Here is a 23,234-nt window from a genome sequence, read left to right as displayed (position 1 = left end):
ATTCCCTGTCAAACGAGAGTGAGAAACACTGCATCCTAGAATGACCTGACCTCTGATCTCCAGATTCATAAAATTCGTGGATGTGTGTCCACTGACATAATAAAGGCTCTGAGAAGTCATGTAGCAGACAGGCCTGTGTGGCTTTGTCAGGTGTGGTGTTTCTCACTCATTTGTCTGCAGACCATGAGTAAGTAACTTCCCTGAATGCATTTGGGAAAAGCCACACTGAGCAGCTTAGCCCAGTGGCGGAACTGAATGGCAGGTTGTTAGCCTTTGCAGGCAAGGCAGGCCTGTGAGAAAAGAGCCCTGGGCCGGCTGATTTCAGAGGGAGTGTGAGGAGTTGCTTCAAGGGATGATTCTGAGGCGGCTTTGGCATTCTTCAATGTTCATGAGGGCTTTCCATTAATCCTGCTTTCTTCTCCCTTTGCACCTTCTTGTCCAGGCAGTGAGATACCATTTCATACCCGTTAGCTTCCCTTGACTCAATCAGTGTTCACTTACTTAATACCTGTTTACATTGTTCTATTCTAAGTGAGTGTTTGAAAGTCTGTCGTTTTCTCTCTGCTATGATCCCTTTGAGGACAGAGGTCTTGTCAGACTGCTGTCTTCCCAGCACCTAGCAAAGTACCCGCCCAGCTTTTAAGTGTCTGCTCAGCAGGAAGAAAACGCTCTTGAATGAAGCAGTAGTGGTCCTGTGCTAGGTTCTCGGAGACAGATGAATAGGACAGTCCTTGTCCTCGTGGAGCTCAGTGAGTGGGGAAGGCAGGCAAGTGAACAAGCCGTTGAGAGGAAGATTGGGAAGGCAGGAGAGTGTCCTGGTGAAGTGGAGAGCTCATCCTCAGAGATTTGTGGCACCCAGCAGGTGCTTGGTAACTGGCGTGCTGATGGCGGTGTTTATTACCAGCACTCCTTCAGAGGCCCCTACCTCTGCCAGATTGGGGAAGGGAGGAATGTTAAGAAGTGCGTGCTTCCTGCTTCCTTCAAAACTCAGTTCACTGTGGCTAGTGCGACTGAGGGACTAAATGTTTAAATTTATTTCTTTTCAATTAATTTACATTTTATAGCTGAAGCAGTGTAGAATTTTTGTGGTTCAATACAACTTTCTTTTGGGGCAGGACTACATTTCCGTTTGAATACTGAAAATATAGCATCCTAGTTGAGATGTGCTGTAAGTGTAGAATACACAGCAGATTTTGAAGAATTAGTACAAAAAAGTAAAATATTTTTAAAGTGATTACATGTTGACATAATATTTTGGGTATATTGAGTTGAGTAAGATATTAAAATTTTTTTAAAACTCAGTTCAATTATTTAAGGTTGAGATGTTCTCCCATGCCATTTTTCTCCCCCAACACATGTATCTTGCTTTTAGACAGTTAAAATCAGGACAAGATACTTTTCTCTTTGTTTCCTCCTTTAAGAGGTTGGGAGCAGAGGTCAGCCACCTTTATTCTGAGAGCCCAAGTTGGTTACTATGAGCAAATCCTACAGAGTGGTATTGCACATGCAGAATTAGAGGCTATTTCTAATTAAGTAAATGGAGAGCATTCAGAGTGCAGCCTGCTTTTTCAGTCAAGAAGGAAGCTTCAAGTGCAGAAATGATGGGTTATGAATCAGAGCCGTGAGGCTAGGGAGCAGGGGTCAGGAGTTAGACACTGCAGTGGGGTACAACTTCCCTCAGGCACTGGCTCAGGAGCATCCTGTGGAGTTTGGTGCCTGACTTGGGGAGTTGGCCAGCTCTCCTGCTCTTCTTGATCTGAGGAGTCCTCTGGGCCCAGGTCTGGCTGCCTCGGTTACCAAAAAGACAAGGACAGGTCGAAGGGATATGGGAGAAGAACTGAGAGCAGAAAGAGATAGCTGAGAACCTTGAAAAGAGTTCAAGAAATGGTCTTAAAGCTCAAAAGCCAAAGAGGGGGTGTGTTTCTGCTCTGAAAGATTTAACAGAAAAAAATGCAGAGAAGATTGAGATTTGATGCCAGCAGTGTAGATGGTGGGGGAGGATGGGCATGATAACACATGCTGGTCAAACTGGAACTCAACAAGCCACATCCCCCCGTTGTCTTGCTCTCAGGAATCAGACCTCCACCTTACCATTAGAGTCTTGGGGGCCCTCAAGTGGGGATTGACACTTCCTGCCACAGCTCTCCATTTTGCTGCTCCTAATCCTGGGCTGGTCCCCTTAGAACAGGGGCTCTTATCAGGGGCTAGAGATGGGTCCATGGATGGACTTGGGAGAGACCAGGAACCCCTGGAAACGTAGGTAAACTATGGTGTGTACATTTTTTTCTGGAGACAGTTTATCATTTTCATCAGATTTTCAAAATGCTTTTGGACCCAGAAAAAGTTAAGCAGCCCCCTCCACAGTACGTCTGCTTAGACCAGCAGGAATCCCAGCCCAGGTCCTTTGGAGGCTTTCAGGATAACCTTCCCATGAATCCTTTCCTGCCGCCAGCACTGAAAAAGCGCCCCACCCTGCCCCAGGTTATATCTGGGTTGCTTTTCTGTTACCTGCTCCCTCCCCCAGGCTGCCACTACCTCAGAGAGCCAGAAGATGAGCCAGTGGTTCCCACCCACACGCCTTTCCGTAGCAGCATCTCTATCTTACAGGTAGAGAAGGAGAAGCCTTCAGGCTGTATTTTGCAGTCTTCCAGGGACCCACTCTACATTGTCAGGCTGTGTGACCCATTCAGAAATGAGCTCCATGACCTGTCTGTCATCTCTTAGCTTCCCCTCTGGCATATTCTCCTAGCCACCCTCACCGCCACTCCCAGCCTGTAGCTAAACTCTGGGCTGGTTTGCTTCCCCATCACCAGATGTCTCCTTCCATTCCCCCAGTGCTACTGGATCTCATCAAACACAATTTATTTAAAGATGCAGCCTTAAAATTAGATACTGAAGTTCATGCCAGTTGTCTGGTTTCTAGAATTCTAGGTATCAAAATGATCCTTCAGTGATGAGGAAGAGAGTAAAAGAATATGTAAGCATAATCACAGCTACTGCATTTCCTTCATAGAGAGGAGAGAGAAGATATAATTTCTTTAAAAAAAAAAAAAAAGCCCCCAAACATTTCTCTGTTAATTGGCTCTCCTGCTACAAAGGTTGCTCTGCGCACCCCTTTGCCAAAGAGTTCCAAATAACGATAAGCGTGCAGACTCTAGAGGTAGGTGGGTCTCCATCAGATCCCAGCTTACCCCTCGTTGTCTGACCTTACACCTCACTTCATCCCCCTGCCCCTGTCTGTCTGCTCTTCATCTGTGAAGCAGCAGCAGTGCATGCTGCCTGCCACATCTACCTCGTGGGCTCATTGTGACATTTCAGGGAGAAGACTGAATGTTTTAGTACCATGCCCAGCACATATACACATGATAACCACCAAATCTTACACAAGGACATGTGTGACAGCCACTAAATCTCTCCGTCACTGTTAGTAACACTCTGGTGCCTCTTGTTGGGGAGAGAGACCCTCTGGACAGAGGCTGTACATTAAGTTCTAGGCATATTTCAGACTAAATGCTGTGGCCTCGATAAAACCTTGAGGAGTGCTCCTGGGCCTGTTTTGCTGGCCTAGAAGAGTCAGAGGAGTCCCAGGTGTTCCTTCAGCTGTGAAGGAACTTCACCTGAAGTACTTTTCTGGTGCTTCAGAAAACCATCTGACTGTTGGTCAGAGGGTACAAACTTCCAGTTATAAGATGAATACTTAAGTCCTGCAGATCTAATGGACAGCGTAGTGATTATAGTTAACGATACTGTATTATATAATTGAAAGTTGCAAAGAGAGATGATCTTAAATGTCTTCACCACAAAAAAGAAATGGTAATTATGTGATATGGTGGAGGTTGTAGCTAGCTGTGGTGGTAATACTTTTGGAATATACGGTATACACATATCAAACCAGCATGTTGTGCACCTTAAACTTATACAATGTTATGTCAGTTATATCTCAGTAAAGATGGAAAAACAACAACAACAACAAAACCCAGAAAACCATCTGATCCTAAAAATGCTGTTTCTCTCCCAGCACATTTGCAGGTCGGCCACACTGGCTGGATGGGGGGAGCTGTATGGACGCACTGGCTACAACTATATTTTCTCAGGTGAATGTTGAGCTGCATCCTCTGTGACTAAGAGCAAGAGTGTGGTCGTAGAGAATAGCCGCCCACAGCCGCGGTGGCATAGGTAGAGGGTGCGAGTGAGCTGGGGAGACACCAGAGACTCTTCCATTCATCACCTGAGGAGATGCTTGGGGTAAAGAAGACTGCCAGGCATATGGGGCATCTGGTGCTGCAAGAGACATGAGGGCTGTCCTTGGAGGTGGAACTGGGAGGCGGCGCGGGTGCTGCTTGGGAAGCCCCTGGGTGGAGCCCTGTGCTACTAGCCTTGGTGCTGACAGACAGGTTTCTCTGCCAGGGGGTGCAGATGATGCCTGGGCAGATGCAGAGGACGTCACGGAGGAGGACTGTGCTCTTCGGTCAGTGCCAGGTGGTTATGGGTCAGGGCTTGTGTTGGGGACGGGGTGTCTGACGAGTGGTGGCCCTTTACGTACTGATAGTGTGTTCATCACTGATCCAGGTAAGTGGATTGGCTCCCTTCCTCCTGTTGCAAAGTCTGTGTCCCTGAAATAGGGTTGTTGAAGTCTGTCCTATAGCTCCTCACCAAAGCTCACTTTGTTGAATACCTGAGCCGTCTGTCTCCATCCTGGCTGCACATCAGGATCTCAGAGAGGATGGATCCCTGGGTGCCTGCTACTGCAGGTCTAGTACAAAGTCCTGCAGTTTTCAGAGTGCTGACTGGCCTACCAGATGTCACACAGCACACCTGGTGCTGAGGCTAAAGTCGCCATGTGGGAGACACAGACTGGAAGATCCACAGCTTGAGGTTGCTGCTGGAATAGAGCTTGATACAAAGAAGTATTTTAGGCCCCTATAAAGGGAGGAAATGGGCTGGTTCACACTATTCCTACCTCCTTTCTAAATGTTTTTAGAAAACAAAACTATAGGATATTTTGGAAAAGCTCCTTTGCATGGTCTGTACCATGTGGAAAGTCTTTAACTGGCATCAAGCATCTCTGGAATGCATATGAGCACCCTAGAAAGATCAGCTGCCCCACATCATGGTTCGCTGCATGAAAAGGTGTCTTGCTCTGCTGAGGTTCTGCCTGTTAGTTCCGGGAGCAGTGGCTCTGGCTTGTGCTCAAGAATGTTTGGCTCTTCCCCTGAGATCAGACGACCTCTGCCTCAGCCAGGCCGTCTTCCACAGCATACGCTATTCTTGGCAAGGAGGATGCTGGGGACACCAAAGCAGTGGGCGTTAAAAAATAATAATAATGGTGACTGTTTATTCATTCTACTTTTGTCTTTATCTGTATGACTGATCAAAAGGCAGCCTGGAGATTGGGAAAACTTTATCTTTCTCCTGCTTCCTAGGCCTGCTAAGTAGAGGGAATTCACTTGCTAGTATTTCGCAATCAGTTGGTAAAATAGCTGTAAAATGTCCATCTCCCAACAAGAATTTCAGTGTTATATTATGAGCAAGCCATATGGCTAAAAATGGTCATAAATGGGGGAAAGGGCAGCAGGGGAGGGAGGTAAACTCTGATGGAAGCTCAAAGACTATCTATCAGCCACCAGCTTGCTGCATTTTAGAACTCGGAGATTATCTTGAGTCTTCTGGCTTAATGTCAAGCAGTGCCAAAAAGCCCTTTCCTGTTCCCGCTGCAAAGTGTGCCTCTTTGAAATGCGTCCCTGAGAGCTGGGTAATCTCCTAGAAAGTCACCTTCTCTGCACCTTCCCTGGAACCAGTTGTCCTGTCTTGGCCCTCCCTCCACTTCTGGAGAATGGAAACAGAACTTCTTGCCAGTGACATCTATACTTCCTTGAACACGGTCTCCACCCCCTAAACTCTCCTGAACGAACGTGCAACGCAGCTTCTCCCTCTGGCTCTTTGTTTCAGAAGTTCCGACACGCATCTTTTTGATAAGGTCAGAGGCTATGATATCAAGCTGCTTCGGTACCTGTCAGTCAAATACATCTGTGACCTGATGGTGGAGAACAAGAAGGTGAAGTTTGGCATGAAGTAAGTACAGGGCACCCACCGCAAAGTGGGCAGACGTGATGTGTTCACAGGCTTGTCAGGTTGGTGATAGGACGTAGCAGTTACCTAATGCTCACCACATGCCAGGCCTCGTGCTGAGGGCTCTCCGTGCATCCTCTCCCTGTATCATCAAACAGCTTTGCAAGGCAGGGACTGGTATCCGCCTCTTACACACGAGAAACTGAAGCACAGAGAGGTTAAGTAACTAGCCCAGGATTGACCAGGTAGTAAATGAGGGAGCCGTGAGCTCTAAGCTGTGCTCTGCTGCCTCCTCCTTTTAGACACCCTAGAAGGCTTTTCCCCAGGCTCCAAGTTCTGCACCATCTCTGGCAGATTAGAATCTCTTTTAAAAGGAACAGAAAAATCAGTGTATACCCAATTTTTACTCCAATGACTGCTATTATATAAAAATACACACATGGACCAAATCTTCATATAATACAGCAGAGTTTTTAAAAAATAGAACCTTGGTTAGGGTGATGAAATTGTAGGTGTTTTTCTGAAATCTTACTTATTTATTTTAATAATACTGACTTTTAATTATCCTAAGAGGTTGTCTTAGAAAATAAGGCATACTGAGGCTAAGTTAGAGCTCGCCTGTCTTCAGGTATCTGAATATTCCCTTTTCCCCTCCTCCCTTCCTCTGTCAGAGTAGTCCCAAGTCTTTCCCTTTCGGATGCTGTTTGTTCACCCCGTTTAGGAGCGCCCTCAATGAATATTAGAGAAGACAGTAGAGGCAAGAGTCCCCACAGGGTCCCTTTTGGACAATGTCTTAGTTATTTGACTCATGTTTCACTCCACCGTCCTGGTCAGAGTGGCTGTGCTGCCTTGGTTTGTGGGGCTTAGGTGGAAGGTTGTTTTGTAACTTTAGGTTCCGGTTGTGGTTTGCTGCAGCATCAGAGGGGAGTAACGTCTCTGACTTGATAAGTTAGGGTAAGAGGCAGAGAAGGTAGATTTCTTAATTGTTCAGAGTTAGCACTGCTGGAGGGAATCCTTCCTAACTCTGAAGAGTAGTTTCTTCAGCTGGAGGTTCATTTTAAGTTGTTGTAATACTCATTGGGGAATGGTGTGTATGTGTTGTGATGCCATAACACATTGTGTCCTGTCTTGTAGTGTAACCTCCTCCGAGAAGGTGGACAAAGCCCAGCGCTATGCCGACTTCACTCTCCTCTCCATCCCGTATCCAGGTAGGGAGCTCTTTTCAGGGTCTAGTCAAGTGACAGGCTTCCTAGAATTGGAGGCGAGATCTCAGAGGCCATATGCGGGCCTTCTATATTTAGGTACACCGGTGCCCCGGGAGCATTCTGGGAGGAGCTTGTGTTGATCAGCATAGGCCACTGTGGCCCCCAGTCATAGACTGTCACACTTAGGGTAGGACAGTGTCCTGGAAGGGGCTTTCCACTTGGAGGGTTCGAGGGATGCAGTCTTGGCTCAGGTACTTAATACTACAACCTTGAGCAAGTTACTTCACCTCTCTGAGCCTCAAGTTTTCTCAGGTGTCACTTACAACTTGGAAAGGCGTAGCTTAGGGTTTTGTTGTGAAAATTAGATGAGATCATGTATATCAAAGTGTTCTCTGCAGGTAAAGTACTGTTTTACTGTCAAATGACATTAATACTCTGTGTCAGCAACTGATGATGTTGCGCTGGCCTGTGTGGATGTGAACCTTTGCATGTCAGTTTGCAATAATTGAGTTATTTATAGAAATTGCCAGATTGCCCCAGGCAAGGCTGTTCTGGTGGTGGAAGAACACAATTGCTCTGTCCAGTTGTGCATGGTTAGTGGCCTCACTGTGTGGCAGAGCACTTTGGTGTGCACAGAGCTGCGTTTGTCTCCAGCGCACAGACATGTATGTGACCTGGGGCCAGGGCAGTATTCTCTGCACTGGACACTGAAGCTGTGTTAGTCCACTTGGTAACATTTAAGCTTTCTGGCACTGCCTGCTTGTTCAGCAAGGGAGGCCAAGGAGCCCTAACATGAGCATAAGACTGTCAACAGACAGCAGTACTCTTTCTCCTTGAAACCTTTCTCCTGCTTCTCAGCATTAGCATTTGCTTTCAATCCTATGCTGGACCTTGTTTCCTCATCTTGGAGCCACATATCCAATATCAAGGGCAGGTTGCTGTACAGCCAGAAGGCCTTCTCATTAGAATTACGAGTTCATCTAGTGCCTGGTAGGGAGAGAGTATCCCCATTGGTGTAAGCTGGTGGGATTCAAACCACAATCCCTGATGACCTTGCATTCTTACAGTGGCCTCCACCAGAGTCTCTCCACTCTTCTCTGCCAGCTTAGCATTTGGTGCCAGGTAGAGCTGGGCATGAGTCCTAGCCTTAGCACTGTGTGTCCTTGAACAAGTCCCTTAACCCTTCTGAGCATCAGTTTCATCCTCCATAAAATGAAGATATGCAGATACTTATTTGAGGATAAAGTGTCACACCCATCCCTAACAGCTCAGTAAACACCAGGCTGAATGACAGGTACACAGGAGGAAAGGCTCAGGGAAGCTGCTCTTCCCTAAAAGCCTCTTTGGGCAGATGCAGACCGTAATGGCAATTCCATGGGCTTAACAGCATCAGAGCCGAGTTGTAACAGGAGTGTCCCACCCAACCTGTCTGCGCTGGAGCCGTCAGGTAGCTCTAAAGCTGGTTTTCAGACCAAGCTCCCAACTCCCAGGAGATGCTTTGGAGGGCCACAGACTGAAGTACTCTCTGCTAAACAGGAAAGGTCTGCGCTGCCTGAGGAACCAGGCATCACTTCCTTTGTTCATATTTAGGTTCTAAGGAGGACTTGGTTTAGAAAAAATAGTTTTGCTAGAAGTTTGAATACCACTGTTCCAGAACAGTAGCCGGTATTCTTTCTGCTGACTCCCAAAATGTTAACACCCTTTAACCTAGTCATTCAGTAAGCCGTAATCCAGCTAACTTGGGACTGAAGATGTTCATCATCATGTCTGTTTATATGAGCAAAACATAGGAAATGTTTTCATTAATTAGAATAACGATTATGTAAATGATGGTATGGCCATAGATAGTACAATGAAGTATTAAATAGTATAGAAAAATACTTAAACTTTTTGACATGAAAGAATGAATGCTTAAGAGACTAAGCAGGATACAAAATTATATAATACAATCCCGGCTGTGTAAGAGAAAAAGTGCTTACACGAAAGAGTAAGAAGGAAATATGCCAGAATGCTAAGATGATACATTCTATCTGTGAATTTTTTTCCCTGTTCTTCTCAAAATGTTTATGCACTGTATCTGCTAGTTATGTATGTGTTGAGGGGAGGGTGAGAGGGATCACTAAAATCAAAAAGCCAGGGGTTGGGGAGATGCCATTGCACATCCAGGTACGAGAACAGGAGAGGTACTTTTTACTTGCTATATTTGTGTTCCTGAATTTCTTTACACCCTGTATTACTTCGTAACAAGGAAAAGAAACAAAATTATCATTATCCAAACTGAGTCATGATTTGCACTTTGCTGCTATTTCAGAGGTCTCAGATGAGCCCTCTAAAGACTGAAACCCAGACAGGAACTATGTTGGTATCGGTTCCGGCTGTGTCAGACTAACTTGGGCTTAGACTGGCCCTTGAAATGAGAAGTGTTCTGGGAGCACTTCCTTCAGGGCACCAAAATAGACAGGACTGAAAACTCCACAACACAAATCTAATTTGTTTTCTCCTTGAGTGAGTGGCTTTTGGTCACCCTGCTTTTGGTCCCATCCTTCTTGCCTCTCAGTGGATTTGGAAGCCTGTTCAGGTAATGAACGTCAGGCATTGCCCTGGATGCCAAGTCTATTTTAATTCTATCCATTTCTCACAAAAATTGCTTCTGCATCATAGGCTGTCCTAAGCTGTACCTACAGCCTGTGGTGTTGATTTGAGCAGCGAGTGTTTTGGAAAACAGAGCACTTGATAGGAGCTCTGAGAGATAATTGGTACCTCTTCTAAACCTGAGCTCAGAAGCTTAGGGCCTCTGTCTGATATTTATATTTCTTCTTTCTCCCAGTGAGGCACCCGAGAATAGGTTGAAGTGTATAGCTGAGGCTTGTCTCCTGACCTCTCAGTCAGCGGTGAGGCCTCGGGGATTAGAGTGCAGGAGTGTATGTGGGATGAGAGCCAAGTCTACAGAACATATGCGCTGTGGCTCCAGGCCTTCCTCTCCAGAGGAAACGTTCCTGTCTTCCTTTGGGTGGCCTTAGACAGGAACTCGGCTCAAGAGTTGCTAGAGTTCCACCTGAATTTTTTCGGCCTGTGGCCACTTCCACAGAATTTAAATAATTGTTTTGTTGCCTTTGGGGACCTCACCAAACTTGGACCTGTGACCAAAGCCATGTGCCCTCCAAAGTTTGTGTTGGCCCTGGTTGAGGAACTGAGAGTAACTGCAAGAAGCTACTCTCGAAGTGCATTTTCCCACCCTGTGGCTTGAAGCCACAGCAGCCCCGGGTTGCTCACTGTTCTGTGGTGTGAGGGCCACCTTCATCCTCTGAGCCAGGCAGTTGACTGTAAGCTGCAGGGCTGGCACCGTAGGCTCTTGTTGCAGCAGCAGTAGGATGATGGTAATAGTGTGCTGTCATTGGAATGCCGCTTGTACCAGTGCTGTGCTCGGTGTTTTATGTGTATTATTTCATTTCATCCTTAACCACTTTACAGATGAGAAAATCAAGGCTTAGAGAAGTTAAACAACTTGTTCACAGTCACAGAGTTAAGTGAAAGCTGAGATCTGAAAGCTGAGAATGTTGCCTAACCGCTTTTCTCTCCACTGTTCCTCTCTCTATTCCTGAGGGCTTACCCTGGTGGAGTTTCTTATAATTTTTCTAGCAAATGATACAGAAAAGTACCTCTTGGCCAGGTTTGTTGGAGACAGACATGTCTTTTGAGCTCCTGTCACATTTCAGGCACTGTCCATGGTCCTTTCCGGGATGTTACAATGTTCCGACCTCACTGAAAGCCTGTAAGGTTGGTATTAGAGAGGAGGGAGAGTGAGCTTCTGTAACTAGGTAAATTGCTGAGAAAGTGCTGTCAGGGCTCAAATTGTAAGCCAAACTTTTGTTTGCTGGCTGTTGGCATTTCAGGGACATGTAGGATGAAAGGACTTGAAATGTGGAAGAAATGACCAGTAACCAGTGAGCAGAGATAGAGAGATACAGAGTGGTGTGCAGGCAGGCAGTACCTCATTGGGAAGGTGTGTAACTAGAATCCAGAGGAGCACTGGAGACACGTTCCCCGGCTCTTGCCTGCCCATTCTGGTCCCTACCCGTGTCATCTGTGGCCTCCTCTGGGACCCACCAGTGTGGAGAAGTGTGTGAGCTGGTGGCCACCTCAGGCCTTCAGCACTCAGGGGTGTCTCAGGAGACTGGGCTAGGGAGGGTGGTGTCATAACTCTGCCCTTCTTTTCCAGGCTGTGAATTTTTCAAGGAATATAAGGATCGGGATTACATGGCTGAAGGGCTCATTTTTAACTGGAAGCAGGTATGAACAATAACTTGCATCAGCTTGAGGCTTACGTTTCTTTGTAAAGGAAGACCATAGAGGACAGCTAGCCATCTCTTTGGGGAAAACAACTACCTTTTTCCTTTCTCTTCTCTTCTCTGAATGAGTCTTATTATTTTCTCTCCCTCTTCTCCTTGTATATACGTGTTTAAATTCTCATCATATATACTTTCCTCTCCCCCTTTAACTTCTCCCTTTCTTTAAAGGAGTTTTCAAGGACAAGATAGGAGAAGTCCTCCTCTTTGCTCTGCCATCTATGTAAAGAGTGAGACCAGCGTTCTGTTCCTTCCCCAGTTGGTGAGAGCAGGCCACAGGAGCCTGCCGAAGGCTGAATACAGGCGGCTGAATACAGGCTGACCGTGTCTGTCTCAGCAGCAAACAATCAAACGGCATACTGAAAAGCTCCACCCAGCAGCAGTACCTGGTCCCTTTGATTTTCAGAGTAGCATAGGCATCTGACCAGGAGAAGGCAAGCACTGTGGAGGGATGTCCTGCCTGCCTATGGCAGCCACAGCTTCAGGGCCGTGACCTGGCTTGTCACCATGACTTCTGTTGATGGACAGCCCACATCTCACAGGTGTCCTTCTGTCCCCAGGACTACGTCGATGCCCCACTGAGCATCCCCGACTTCCTGACTTGCTCTCTGAACATTGACTGGAGCCAGTATCAGGTGAGGGGCCTGACTTGAGAAGGGCAGGATAAGGGAGGGGGCCGTGGGGACCCCTGGTACCTGCCCTACAAGTCCCTCATGCAGACGCCTGAATGCCTGGCTCATGCCCCCTGACCTCTCACAGCCTAGGAAAGGGAGAGGGGACTGCTTATCTGTTTAACTCTTCCTTTCCTGATTTGCTCTTGGCCCAGAAAAATCAAAGCTTTCTGAAGGTGACTCACTCAAAGATTTGCGTCCACCAAGGGCTTCTGTTTCCAGAGGACCTCATGGAGTCTGCTTTTCCAACTCTGGGCTTTAGTGACTTTTTTTCATTTTTCCTTTTAAATGTGTGTTCTGCTAGAGGAAGTGCAGGGCTGCCTGACCTCATTTGATTATAGAAACTTTAAAATTATTTCCATTGTGCTTCTCTCCTGTCACTATCCACCATGGAAGCAGCCCCAGTCTACTGGATGGATCTCTCTCTCTACCATGTTCAGCCCACTGTATATGCCCAAAAGCTGTCAGCAGTCTCCTTGCCACTTGCTTCAGCCAGGATAAGGAGCCTTGTTCTTCCTGCCACCTTCCCCATGTCTCTTCCTTCTGCCTGGCTGCCACCTCCTGGCTTCCTCTTATCTGATTGACACACTGCCTTCAGGATTTGGCTCAGGTGTCCACTCCGGGAACACTTCCCTGATGTGCCTCCTCTCCCTTGTCCTCAGAGGGTCAGATGCCTGCATCTACATTCCCATTAATCCCTGGGCATATCTATCATGGAATTTTCCGCTGAGCTGTAGGCACTAATTTAGAGATTTGCTTCCCCATCTTCAGTAGACTGAGCTACAGGAGGATGGGGAACAATGGCTTGTGCGTCCCTAGCACAGAAACTGGCACAGAGCCAGAAAGGCCAAGCTAGCGAGTACCTAGAAAACATACTGTTTCCCTCCTGTCAGGAAACTGTGTGCTGCCATATTACCTTGAACTTTGTTGTCCTAGTAGCAAGTGGTCTGTAAAGGCAGACGCCGCACTTACCTTGTTTTGTCTCGTGCATCCAGCCCTTAATCACAAGTAGATGCTCCGTAACTATTTGAGTGAATGAGTTAGAGTGGTGTCAAGTCTTCTCTACGCAGGTATTTCTATAAGAGCAGGAGCATTAGGAAGGAGATCAGACCAGTTGTTGTGCCCCAGCAGCCTGGAGAAGGAACATGTTGGGGAGCCCTGTTCCCTGGTCTCAAGTCCCAGGCTGTACCTGGAGGGATTGGAGTGGCCAAAGGAACCTTCAGGCTCCCTTCTTAATTTGTTGTATGCAGAAGTCTTGAGTAGGTCCCACCTAAAGCCACCCTTAGTCGCCCTTCTGGCACTATTTTTTCTCATTATGCAGATATAAACTGGGTCTGATAAACTATTTACTGACCAAGGTAGGACTATATGGGTTCAATGTGTTGACACTGCCAAGGATGTTTGTCTCTAGGAAGAAGTCCTGTGCGTGTGAAGAGGCATTCTGCTTCGTAAATAGAGGCCCTGGATCTAGGCCCCAGCTCGCTCAGCCCTTCTCGAAAGGCTTTGTGGCCCTGAGCAAGTGACCTCACTTCCCTTTCAAAGTGGAGTTGATAACGAGTTGTGGCGAGGTTCAGATATGATCACTGCACGAAAGTGTCCTCTTAGTGAAATGCCAGACAGATTTTAATGATGATAATTAAGAGGTAGGCTACTAGTTTGCTAACTCGAGGGAGTAAACACTAATAAAATACCAGGAACAAAAGTAGGAGGGCAGGGCTTCCTCCCATGATGCCCGCCTCACCAGTGTTGCTCAGCTGGCTGGTCCCACTGGGCCTCTTACCATCGTTTTCTCCAGCCAGGTGTGGGCTCTGCCCTTTCAGCCCCTTCAGCATGGGGGGTCCAGGACTCCCTGTTACTCTTCCTCATCTCCCCAGGTGATCTCATCCATTGTCCATTTCGTTAGCCCATTGCCAGACCTGGGGCTCTGGGCCAGATCTCTCTTGGTGATCCACACCTACATCACTTTTCACAAGTGTCCCTTCATGCAGCCACCTCAAACTCAGGCTATCCAAAATGGGTTTGGCCACAACCCACAGCACTCCCAGGCCACTATCTACCCAGATGCTCAAACTCAAAACTTGGGTCGTTTTCTCCCCCTACAACCATTCCCAGGTCCCATCAGTTCTCTAAATCTCTGCCCCTGGTGAAACTCCGCAGTCCTCCTCGCCTCCGTCTCTTACACCACTCGCCTAGCCCAGGCCACCGTCATCTCAGTGCATCTGATCTCTGAGGGTGGGGCCTACATTGAGGTGTAACTGGAAATAGTGAATATAAAGCACTTGAAAAGGGCCCGGCAGATAGCACTGCTCGAATGATGGAGCAAGGTCATCATTGTCATTGCCCATCTTTAAAACCCGCCACTGACTTTCCTGTTTTCCTCAGAATACAATCCAAGGACCCTTACATGGCCCACCCAGCTCCACGTGGTCCAGCCTTGTTCTTGTGACTGACTGGCCGTCGTCCTCTCCCTCCTCTCCTCTAGCCACACTAGCCTCCTTTCAGCCCCTTAGGGAAGAGTGTCTCCTGGTTTGCACATGCTGTTCTCTCTACAGAAACACTTGTCTGCTTTCCCTCCCTTCTTATATGCATGTCACCACCTCCAGGAAGGCTTCCTTAATGCTCCCCACAGATTACGCTAGGTTCGCTTCACCAATTACATGGTCCCAGCATCCCAGAGGTCTCCTTTTAGTCAGCACACGTGCAGCAGTTCACTTTGCCTCCCTTCCCCTGTGGGCCTGTGAGTGCTGGGATCATCATGTTCACTGCTGTGTCCCTGGGCCAGGCCCTCTGGTGTTCACAAGTACAGGAACACTTCTGGTAGTACATGTGTGGGGTTCCTGCCCTCCATGTAAGCAGACTGAATTCCATAGAGGTCTGCTCGTTCTTTCTGTTCCCTAAGACCCCTTCCAGTGGCTGCTGCTCCTCACGCTGGCTCCTGATCATGAACAGGGGGTGAAGGAACATTTTTCAGGTCCTTCTGGTACCTAAGCACTAAGCCTCGTAAATGCATATGTGACAAGGGTCTTCACCCTTAGTGGCCTCAGTCTAGAAAGAGAGGCAATGACCTAACTGTCACCTGTGTAGAAGTATTGACCAGTGACCACAGAAGACGACTCTGGAAAAGAATGGGGCTGAACCTTTGAAGGATGAGTAGGAGTTTGCCAGCCAGGGGGAATAGTACTCCTGGCATAGAAACATAAGCAGAGGCACGTGTTCAGCTCTGCATCCACAGACTTTTTCATGGTACATGGAGGATGAGAGAGTCAGAGATGAGCCTAGATTTTAGCACATTTTCCAGGTCCTGCTCATATTCTGCAGTCCCCTCAAACTTTTGTTTCTTACTCTGGTATTGTAGGAAAAGTCCCTGCAGTGTAGCATATGACTAAGAGCATGAACGTCACAGTCCGGCAGTCTGGGTTCATGCCACAGTTCAGCTTAGCTGTGTGACCTTGGGCCTCTACCAACCCAGTGCTCCCCAGCCTGTGGTTCCTACCCAAGCTCTGGGTGCAGTGTGAATCTGCTGCCTCTCCCTGGCTGTCGGTGTCCCCTTCAGATAGCCACAGGCTGTTGGGGCTCCACAGGCTCCAGTCCTTGGTACGTTCCAGCCCTCTCCTGGCTGCTGCAGTCTTCCCCCAGCCTGCCTGACCGCCCTAGGCTTTGTGCTGCATAGCTCCTGCCTCCTGCTTCTGCTTTTCCTCACCCTGCAAGAAACGCAGCTCAGAGGAAATCTGTTGGCAATGGTGTGTCTGACATGTTAAGCCAGATGCATGGAGAGACCCCTGTGCTACTATGCGTAATAACTTTATTAGTGCAGCGCTGCAGTGGCTGTCTCTGGAGTGGCTGAAAGTGGGTCAGAACTCTCCAGGGGCCATGGGAGGGTCAGGTAAATGAGCCTGTTTTAAAGTCCTGGGAAAACCATTCCAATTACAGGTGCCGTGTTCACCCTCCCCCAAAAGTGCTTTCTTACTGGCATTCGCCGCCTTCTGCACAGCCCTAAAGCACTGATACGCAGTTGTGTGGATGGGCTGCCCCAGCTGGGGGGAAGGGGACCCCAGAACTGGGTCAGGCCCCTCCATGGAATTCCATATTCTAAGTGGACTTAGAGCATTTTAGAGTTTCTTAGAGCATCTGGTCTAGACCTCTTGCTTGGGCTAGAACAGAGGTTCCAATCTCTTTAAGGCTTTTGCTTGCTTTTTATCTCCCTCCTCGTGGGCCTCCTGTTTTAAAAGATTTTGTCTGCCAAACAGACTGCATTTATTATTCATCAAAAGACAGAGTGTGCAGTGAGTAGCAGTAAAAAGCAAATGAAATGTGGTTGATGGGAAGGTTAATATTTTCCTTAGTTTCTGTGATGTGAGAGCAGATGAAGGAATGGCTCTTCCATTTGGCGACAGTGGCCACAGGCTCAAAGCTCCTTGTTTGCTTCTGTTCACTCCCTGGACAGCTGTGCCAGGAGCCCAGGGCTAGAGGAGGCTAAAGTACGGCTGCTGCAGGTGCGTGTTGGCCTGTGGGTTGCCCAGGCCTCTGCCTCGCTTTCCCTTCCTCTCCTTCACATGGGATTAGAGTGCCCTGAGTGAGGGGGATCGCGGGTGAGGGTGCAAGGAAGGGTGAAGGGAGCCTTCAGAGTAAGGAGTGAAGTCTCAGATTATCTGGGGTCTGGGCCCTATTGCCGGTGGCCTAGAGCCTGGGGTACTTGTCGCCCCAGAGTGACTCTCGGCGTCTCGCTTTTTGCGTAGTTTACGTTCCCAGTCTGAGTTAAACCTATTCCTTGACACCTGTTATCCTTCTTCCCCAACAGAGTTGGGACCTGGTGCAACAAACACAAAACTACCTGAAACTGCTGCTTTCCATAATTAACAGCGACGGTGAGTCTGCCTCTGCCTGAGCCCTGAAGCCGTTGGATCTTGTGCCTGTTCCAGATCATGACACCGCACATGGGTGTTTGTTGGGGCCACACACCTACCTTTGCTCTATGGGAGAAAGATTTGACCATACACCCTTATTCATTGGCAGCTTTCTTCCATGTCCTCAAAATCCTACAAAACAAAACGATGAACTTCTTGTCATCTGAACCACACACAGAATGTTTCTGCACTGGCTCAGCTGGCCTTTGAGCGTTGAGCGTCAGCATTTTGTTTGGGGCCAGAATGGCCTCTTACAATTCAGAAAGATGAGGAAAAACCAGTCCTGGCTTCTTCTAGGACACAAAAGCCCATAGAGGGCCTGTTCTCCGGATGGTACTCCAGCTGGTTTGGCTGTTTCATTTGGACGGTCGTGTCACGCTTGATTTCTCTAGGGCAGGCTGACTGACTCCTCGATATCAGTCAGGACTTCAGTGGGGTTGCACTTGCTTGAACAAGTGGAAATGTCTTAGCTTATGTAACCCAGAAGGCCCAAGAGCAGAGCCTGGTGCCTAACAGATAGCACAAAGAATCTCTCCTTGTTTCTTATACCTGCTGTCCCATTGGCTTAATGGCCAGCAACTATTCCAGACTTGATTCCTGCCATCTTCATTTCCCCAGAAGAGAGAGACTGCCTCTGTCCCAGAGTTCACGTTCATTGGCCCAGTTTGGGTTAAGTGCCCATCTTTGAACCAGTCACTGTGGCGGGTTTTCAAAAAAGTCACATGTCTGCCCCTGGAGTTAGGCAATGGTTACCTAGAGCAGTACCACCTGCCAAGGAGGCTTCTGGAGAGTTGAGTGTTGTAGGAACTGGAGGAGGGCTACTAGCATTTGGTGGGTGTTTGCCAAGGATCCTAAATGTCCTGCAATTCCTGGGACAGCCCTGCAAAGTGAAGACTGGTCTTCCCCCAAAAATACCTGTGGTGCTCCCCTGAGAAATGCTGGGCAGGCCGTGCAGGTCAGCCCCACCTAAATGACCTGGGCAGAGTGGACTGTGCAAGTGGTACTGCTTCCCCAAAAGTACACCAAGAACTGGACCCAAAAGAAAGAAGAGATGCTGCAGACAGCGGGGAGTGCCTACCACTCACCCCTTTCTGGGAGTAGGTTGGCAGCCCACCGAGAAGAGGGAGACTAGGGGTGGCCTGGCTGTCTCGCACCAGGCCAGGGTGGTAGCATGTCCCCTTCTTATCAACCCATGTTTGCTTCTCTTCTGCCTTCCTGTGCTTCCTGAGTAGATGACAGTGGGCTGCTGGTGCACTGTATCTCTGGCTGGGATCGGACCCCCCTCTTCATCTCTCTCCTGCGCCTTTCCTTGTGGGCTGTGAGTATGGATGGGCTGGGCCGTGGGGTCAAGGAGCATTCAGAGGTCCCTACCATGATTGACCCTTTGGGAGCATCAGGGCTATCTCCAGAAAGTAGGGAAAATTTTGAGGGAGGGACCGCAGTTGTTTAGAGCAGTGTGTTGTGTTCCTGGGGCTGTGGGCAGCCTTGTTGTCACTGGGTCTGTAGTTGTGGTTCAGCTCCTGGGATGGGGAGGAGGCCTTGTCATGGGGGACATCCTTCTGATCCCAGCATGTCTCCCCCGTCTCCTCCAGGATGGGCTCATCCACACGTCCCTGAAGCCTGCTGAGATCCTCTACCTAACTGTGGCCTACGACTGGTTCCTCTTTGGGTAAGCATTTAGGGAGTGTCAAGTGTGGCGTGGGGGCTGTGTCTTGGGGACTGCATTTCTGTGTGTACGTGGGTGCGATGGCTCCTGTGACAGGCCAGAGATGGGGACATCCCACCCCCTTGGGAAAGACTGAAGGTGCTGGTCAGGCCCCACCAGAGGCTGTGGTGCCAAAACCATAGCTTGTCCCTGTGACTCCAGTCCCCCTTTGCCCTCCTGTCTTGGCACTGCTCGCTTTGACGTCTTCCCCTTCTTATTTCAGGCACATGTTGGTAGATCGGCTCAGCAAAGGAGAGGAGGTGGGTATTGCTCACAGTCTGCGAGCGCATGCCAGGGCTCCATGAGCTCGGGCTCCTTTACTCACAGGAGGGATAGGATGACAGTCTGTTTGGAGTCTACACTTTAGGGGCAGTTCCTTGCCTGGTGGGATCAGGGAAAAGCACCAGCACAGCAGCCCCTGTTCTGAGCCTCAGATCCTCTCCTGCGTGGTGGAGGTAACACTTGCCCGTACGGCTGCCTGCAACCTTCATCTCAGTCCTCTTCCCCTTCCTTTTGCTGCCGTCCTTCTTATGGGTGATCTTGCTTTCTGTGCTCAGCTCTGGAACCAATTTACAAGTACTTTTCCATGCCCCTCCTCACAGCTAACACCCAGAAGCTCTTTCTGTCCTCTCTCCTCTCATCCCACGCACTCAGCAACTTTTAAGCCCCAGGGCTGTCCGTGCAAGCAGGGTCCTGCTCCAGTCCTCACCACCAGCCCAGTGCCTGACCAGCCTCCAGGGTCCCCCTCCTATCTCGCTGTCCTTTCTTCCTTCTCCCTTCTCTCAACCCTCTCCATGCCCATCCTTTTTGCTGCTTTTCACAGTCTTTGCCTTGTTCGCGTGCCTGTTTTCCAGCCTCTTTTCCCTGCTCACAGACCTGAGTTTGAACCCTAGTTGTCCTGCTTATTACCTGGTGACCTTGGGTAATGTGATTAACTTTGAATCTCCTGGTGTCACTTGTGCTGCCTCATGAAGAGAATGAGTCCAGATACCCAGTATGGGAGCCATCGCATGACGTTAGTTCTTTTTCTTCTGCCCCCCTGGCCCCCTTATTTTCCTGAAGCATCTTTCTCACCCTCCTGAGGCTGCCATCTTCACGGGCGTCTTATCTTGCACTTCCTTCTTTTGTTCCTCCGTCTCAGCTGTTCCTTTCCCCATCCCAAATCTCTTCTTCTGAGCACTTATCACATCTGCCAGGGCTGCAGAGCTCATAAGCCTGTTCCTCAGAGGCCTCCATGAACTCTGTCAGAGGCGGTGACTTTGGTATTGAAATCAGCACATAAAGCCCCTGTGCAGCCTCTCATTTTGAGACTCGCTGGTGCTCTAGGACATTTTGCCCTCTACGCCGTCTCGCCACCCCCAAAAGCAGGCCTGATCATGCCTTCAGAGACTGGGCGGAGGTTGAGGCTGAGCCCAATGGGATCTGGATTCAAAGTCTGGCCATCTCTCAGCATAAAGAGGGTCTCCTCAACTGGGAGTGTTTGTCTTCAGTGTGGGCTTTCCTCTTACCCCCACCAGACACTTAACACACAGATGCTTTAAAAAATAAAAAAACAAGGCCTATTAACAGCACTCTGTCCCCCTCCCCTGCCTTTGAGTTTCACAGAGCATATTAAAGACTAAAAAGTCTGTGGTAAAGACACCTATTTAATTTTATGTAACACAGCATTCTCATACTGACCTGACCTGGGCACGCCCCCTCTTTTTTTTCTTTGAGGAAATCTTATGGGGCTCTGGGATACATGTGGGTATTTTTCCCAGTGAGGGGTTGATGGACCACACCTTTCAGAATCACTGGGGAGTTTGTTTAAAAACTACAGAGACTGTGCCTTGTGTATCTTCATGGAGGCCTGTTGGACTAGTGCACTGGCTGGAAGGGAGAAGAGAGAATTTGTTCACAGAGTTGGGGATGCAGCTAGAGGTCAGGAGCCTCCTCCTGCCTGTGCCCATTTCAGACTTAGACCTGCCTCTCACAGCTCCTAAGCAGTGCAGTCCTGGGCCAGACAGTTGCTGCCTCTCACCCTTAGTGGTGGTGGTGGTTCTTCTTCTTTTTTTTTTTTTTTTGCTGAGGAAGATTTGCCCTGAGCTAACATCTATTGCCAGTCTTCCTCTATTTTGTGTATGGGTCACCACCACAGCATGGCCGCTGCCAAGTGGTATAGGTCTGCACCCAGGAACCAAACCTGGGCTGCAGAAGTGGAGCCACTGAACTTAACCACTAGGCCACAGGACTGGCCCCTACCCCCAGTTCTTCTGAACCACTATTTCTGGGCATCCTCCCTTCAAAATCTGATTCCCCTCCATTGTGTTCCTGTTATGTCCATGAATCTCCTTGCCCCCAAATTCTCTCCCTCCCAGCTATCCTTCCCTGTTAGCCTCTCTCCCCGGGCTTCTTAGGAAAGGCTGAGGGGAGAAGCTGCTGTTCTCATCACCCTTTTCAGTAGCTTAAGAATATGAGTGTTGGGTTTGAAGATGGTTTGAAGACTTGCTGGCTTACTCTTGCATTCCCAGGAAGGAGACACGGTCCCTTCCTCCATTGCCCCCTCCCAAGCACATCTGCCAAGCCTGCTAAGTCCTCTCTGCCACCCATACCATTTACAGACCAGAATACCAGCAGGGTCCCCAAAACTGGGCTGCTCTCCAGCAAGGGGTTGACCAGGGTGGCTGGTTGCCCTCTCCTAGGAGTTCTGCCACCTAGATTGTTCTCCCTGGAGGAGGCTGTCTTCTCATGTGTGCTGCTTTTTGGTCTCCTTCAGATTTTCTTCTTCTGCTTCAATTTTTTGAAGCACATCATCTCTGAGGAGTTCTCTGCTCTGAAGACACAGAGGTAAGGAGAGGCCTGCTCTCTTCTGCTGGGACCAATGCACTCTGGGAAGAGCCACTCTAGCACAGGCGGAGTCTTGCTTGCCGTCTTATCCCTGCCTTGCTTCCCTGCATGTTTAACTGGCTGGCCTCCTGTCCCTATCTTCCCTTGAAGCCAGGGTAGGGGTTCCCTGGTGAGTGCCAGTGGATGAAGAGGCTCTTCTGTACGTGAGGCAGGACTGGGATCAGCCTGCAGTCATACTAGCAGAAGGGCTTTGGGACAGATGAGTGGTCTCTTGTGACTAGGACAGGAAGGTGCATTGCTGCAGGGAAAAGCCATCCCAAGGACAGGAGGACTCCCAAGTCCCCATGCCCCCACTGAGGCAGCTGATTCTCCTGTCTGTGCCAATTGCTGCCCTCCCTGGGCTACTGCAGAGGTGTGTCTGTGCTTCTGTGCAGCCTACCACCATGGAGCAGAGTCCACTTCCAGCCTGGGAAATGCAGAAGTGTTGCCTGGCAATTGCCTTAGAACCTCTGTGAGAGTTGGTGTCTTTTCTAAGTTCCGTTGCCTTCCAAATCCAAGCTCCTAGTGTGTGGAGCTAGAGTTGAACTCTAAGGAGCCAAGCTGACAAGGGGGAGTCAGGCTTTGCTGGGCTCCTGGAATTGGGCCTGGCGTTTTGGAATGCTCTAGGTAGGATCTGTCTTTGTGAGTTGCTGGTGAGTTGGACCTTCTTTCTTGAGCCAGCAGTGTGGGAGGGACAAAGAGACCCCAGCCCAATCTGGAATTCACTGTTTCGGATTCTGTTTACAGGAGGAAGAGTTTGCCAGCCCGAGATGCAGGCTTCACCCTGGAAGATATCTGCATGCTGAGTGAGTCCCAGGCCCCTGCATCTGCACATCTTTCTGAATATGGACCACGCAGCAACTGTTTCTTCTAGAAGCTTCTCTCTCCAGCTATATGGTGTGGAAGAGGTGGGGGACTAGTAGTGGGAGAAGATAATGTGCTGATCAATGGCACTGGCTTCTTTCAGGACGAAAGGACCGTGGCAGCACCACCAGCCTTGGCAGCGACTTCTCTCTGGTCATGGAGAGCTCCCCAGGAGCTGCCGGGAGCTTCACCTATGAGGCTGTGGAGCTGGTTCCGGCAGGAGCACAGACTCAGGCAGCTTGGTGAGGGGGCCAGGCTGGAACTAAGCTTCCTCACAGGGCCACCAGCTCCAGGGAGCCCCAGGAACAAAGGGGGCCCCCGACAGTAGGGCTGAGAGCACAGCTCCGTGCCCTGCTGTCTCTACTGGGCCTTGGAGGCCAGCCATCTGGTTGGTGAGGGGCACTGCCCGTGGTGGCCCGGGAACATAAAGGGCTGGGGCTCCCTGTGGGATGAAGGAAGAAGCTACAGGGCTGGGCAGACAGGGTCGGGTGAGGAGAGGCTGGTGTTAAAGGGAACTCCCTGGGAGAGAGGTCCCTTGTATCATTTGCCTAGGAGGTGAGAGGCCAATTTAGGAAAAAACAAGAGGTGATTACAAAATGATGATT

The 23,234-nt window shown here is 49.2% G+C and overlaps 1 protein-coding gene across 5 annotated transcripts in view; it reads left to right on the top strand.

Moving 5' to 3' along the window:
• The window catches only part of MTMR14 (myotubularin related protein 14), a 44,960-nt gene that overhangs the window by 9,807 nt on the left and 11,919 nt on the right, over positions 1-23,234 (top strand). For all 5 annotated transcript variants that reach the window (XM_023620024.2, XM_023620021.2, XM_023620023.2 and 2 more), the window contains exons 4-16: positions 4,019-4,094; positions 4,408-4,468; positions 5,950-6,072; positions 7,204-7,277; positions 11,494-11,564; positions 12,181-12,255; positions 17,090-17,156; positions 18,428-18,513; positions 18,788-18,864; positions 19,124-19,160; positions 21,656-21,726; positions 22,513-22,571; positions 22,733-22,871. In XM_023620024.2, the coding sequence (XP_023475792.1) occupies positions 4,019-4,094; positions 4,408-4,468; positions 5,950-6,072; positions 7,204-7,277; positions 11,494-11,564; positions 12,181-12,255; positions 17,090-17,156; positions 18,428-18,513; positions 18,788-18,864; positions 19,124-19,160; positions 21,656-21,726; positions 22,513-22,571; positions 22,733-22,871 (1,016 nt within the window). The remainder of the gene's footprint in view (positions 1-4,018; positions 4,095-4,407; positions 4,469-5,949; positions 6,073-7,203; positions 7,278-11,493; positions 11,565-12,180; positions 12,256-17,089; positions 17,157-18,427; positions 18,514-18,787; positions 18,865-19,123; positions 19,161-21,655; positions 21,727-22,512; positions 22,572-22,732; positions 22,872-23,234) is intronic.

Source organism: Equus caballus, chromosome 16 (assembly GCF_041296265.1).
Source record: "Equus caballus isolate H_3958 breed thoroughbred chromosome 16, TB-T2T, whole genome shotgun sequence".
Classification (NCBI taxonomy): domain Eukaryota; kingdom Metazoa; phylum Chordata; class Mammalia; order Perissodactyla; family Equidae; genus Equus; species Equus caballus.
The sequence above is the reverse complement of the archived record's forward strand: the minus strand, read 5'-3'. Positions and strand labels throughout refer to the sequence as shown.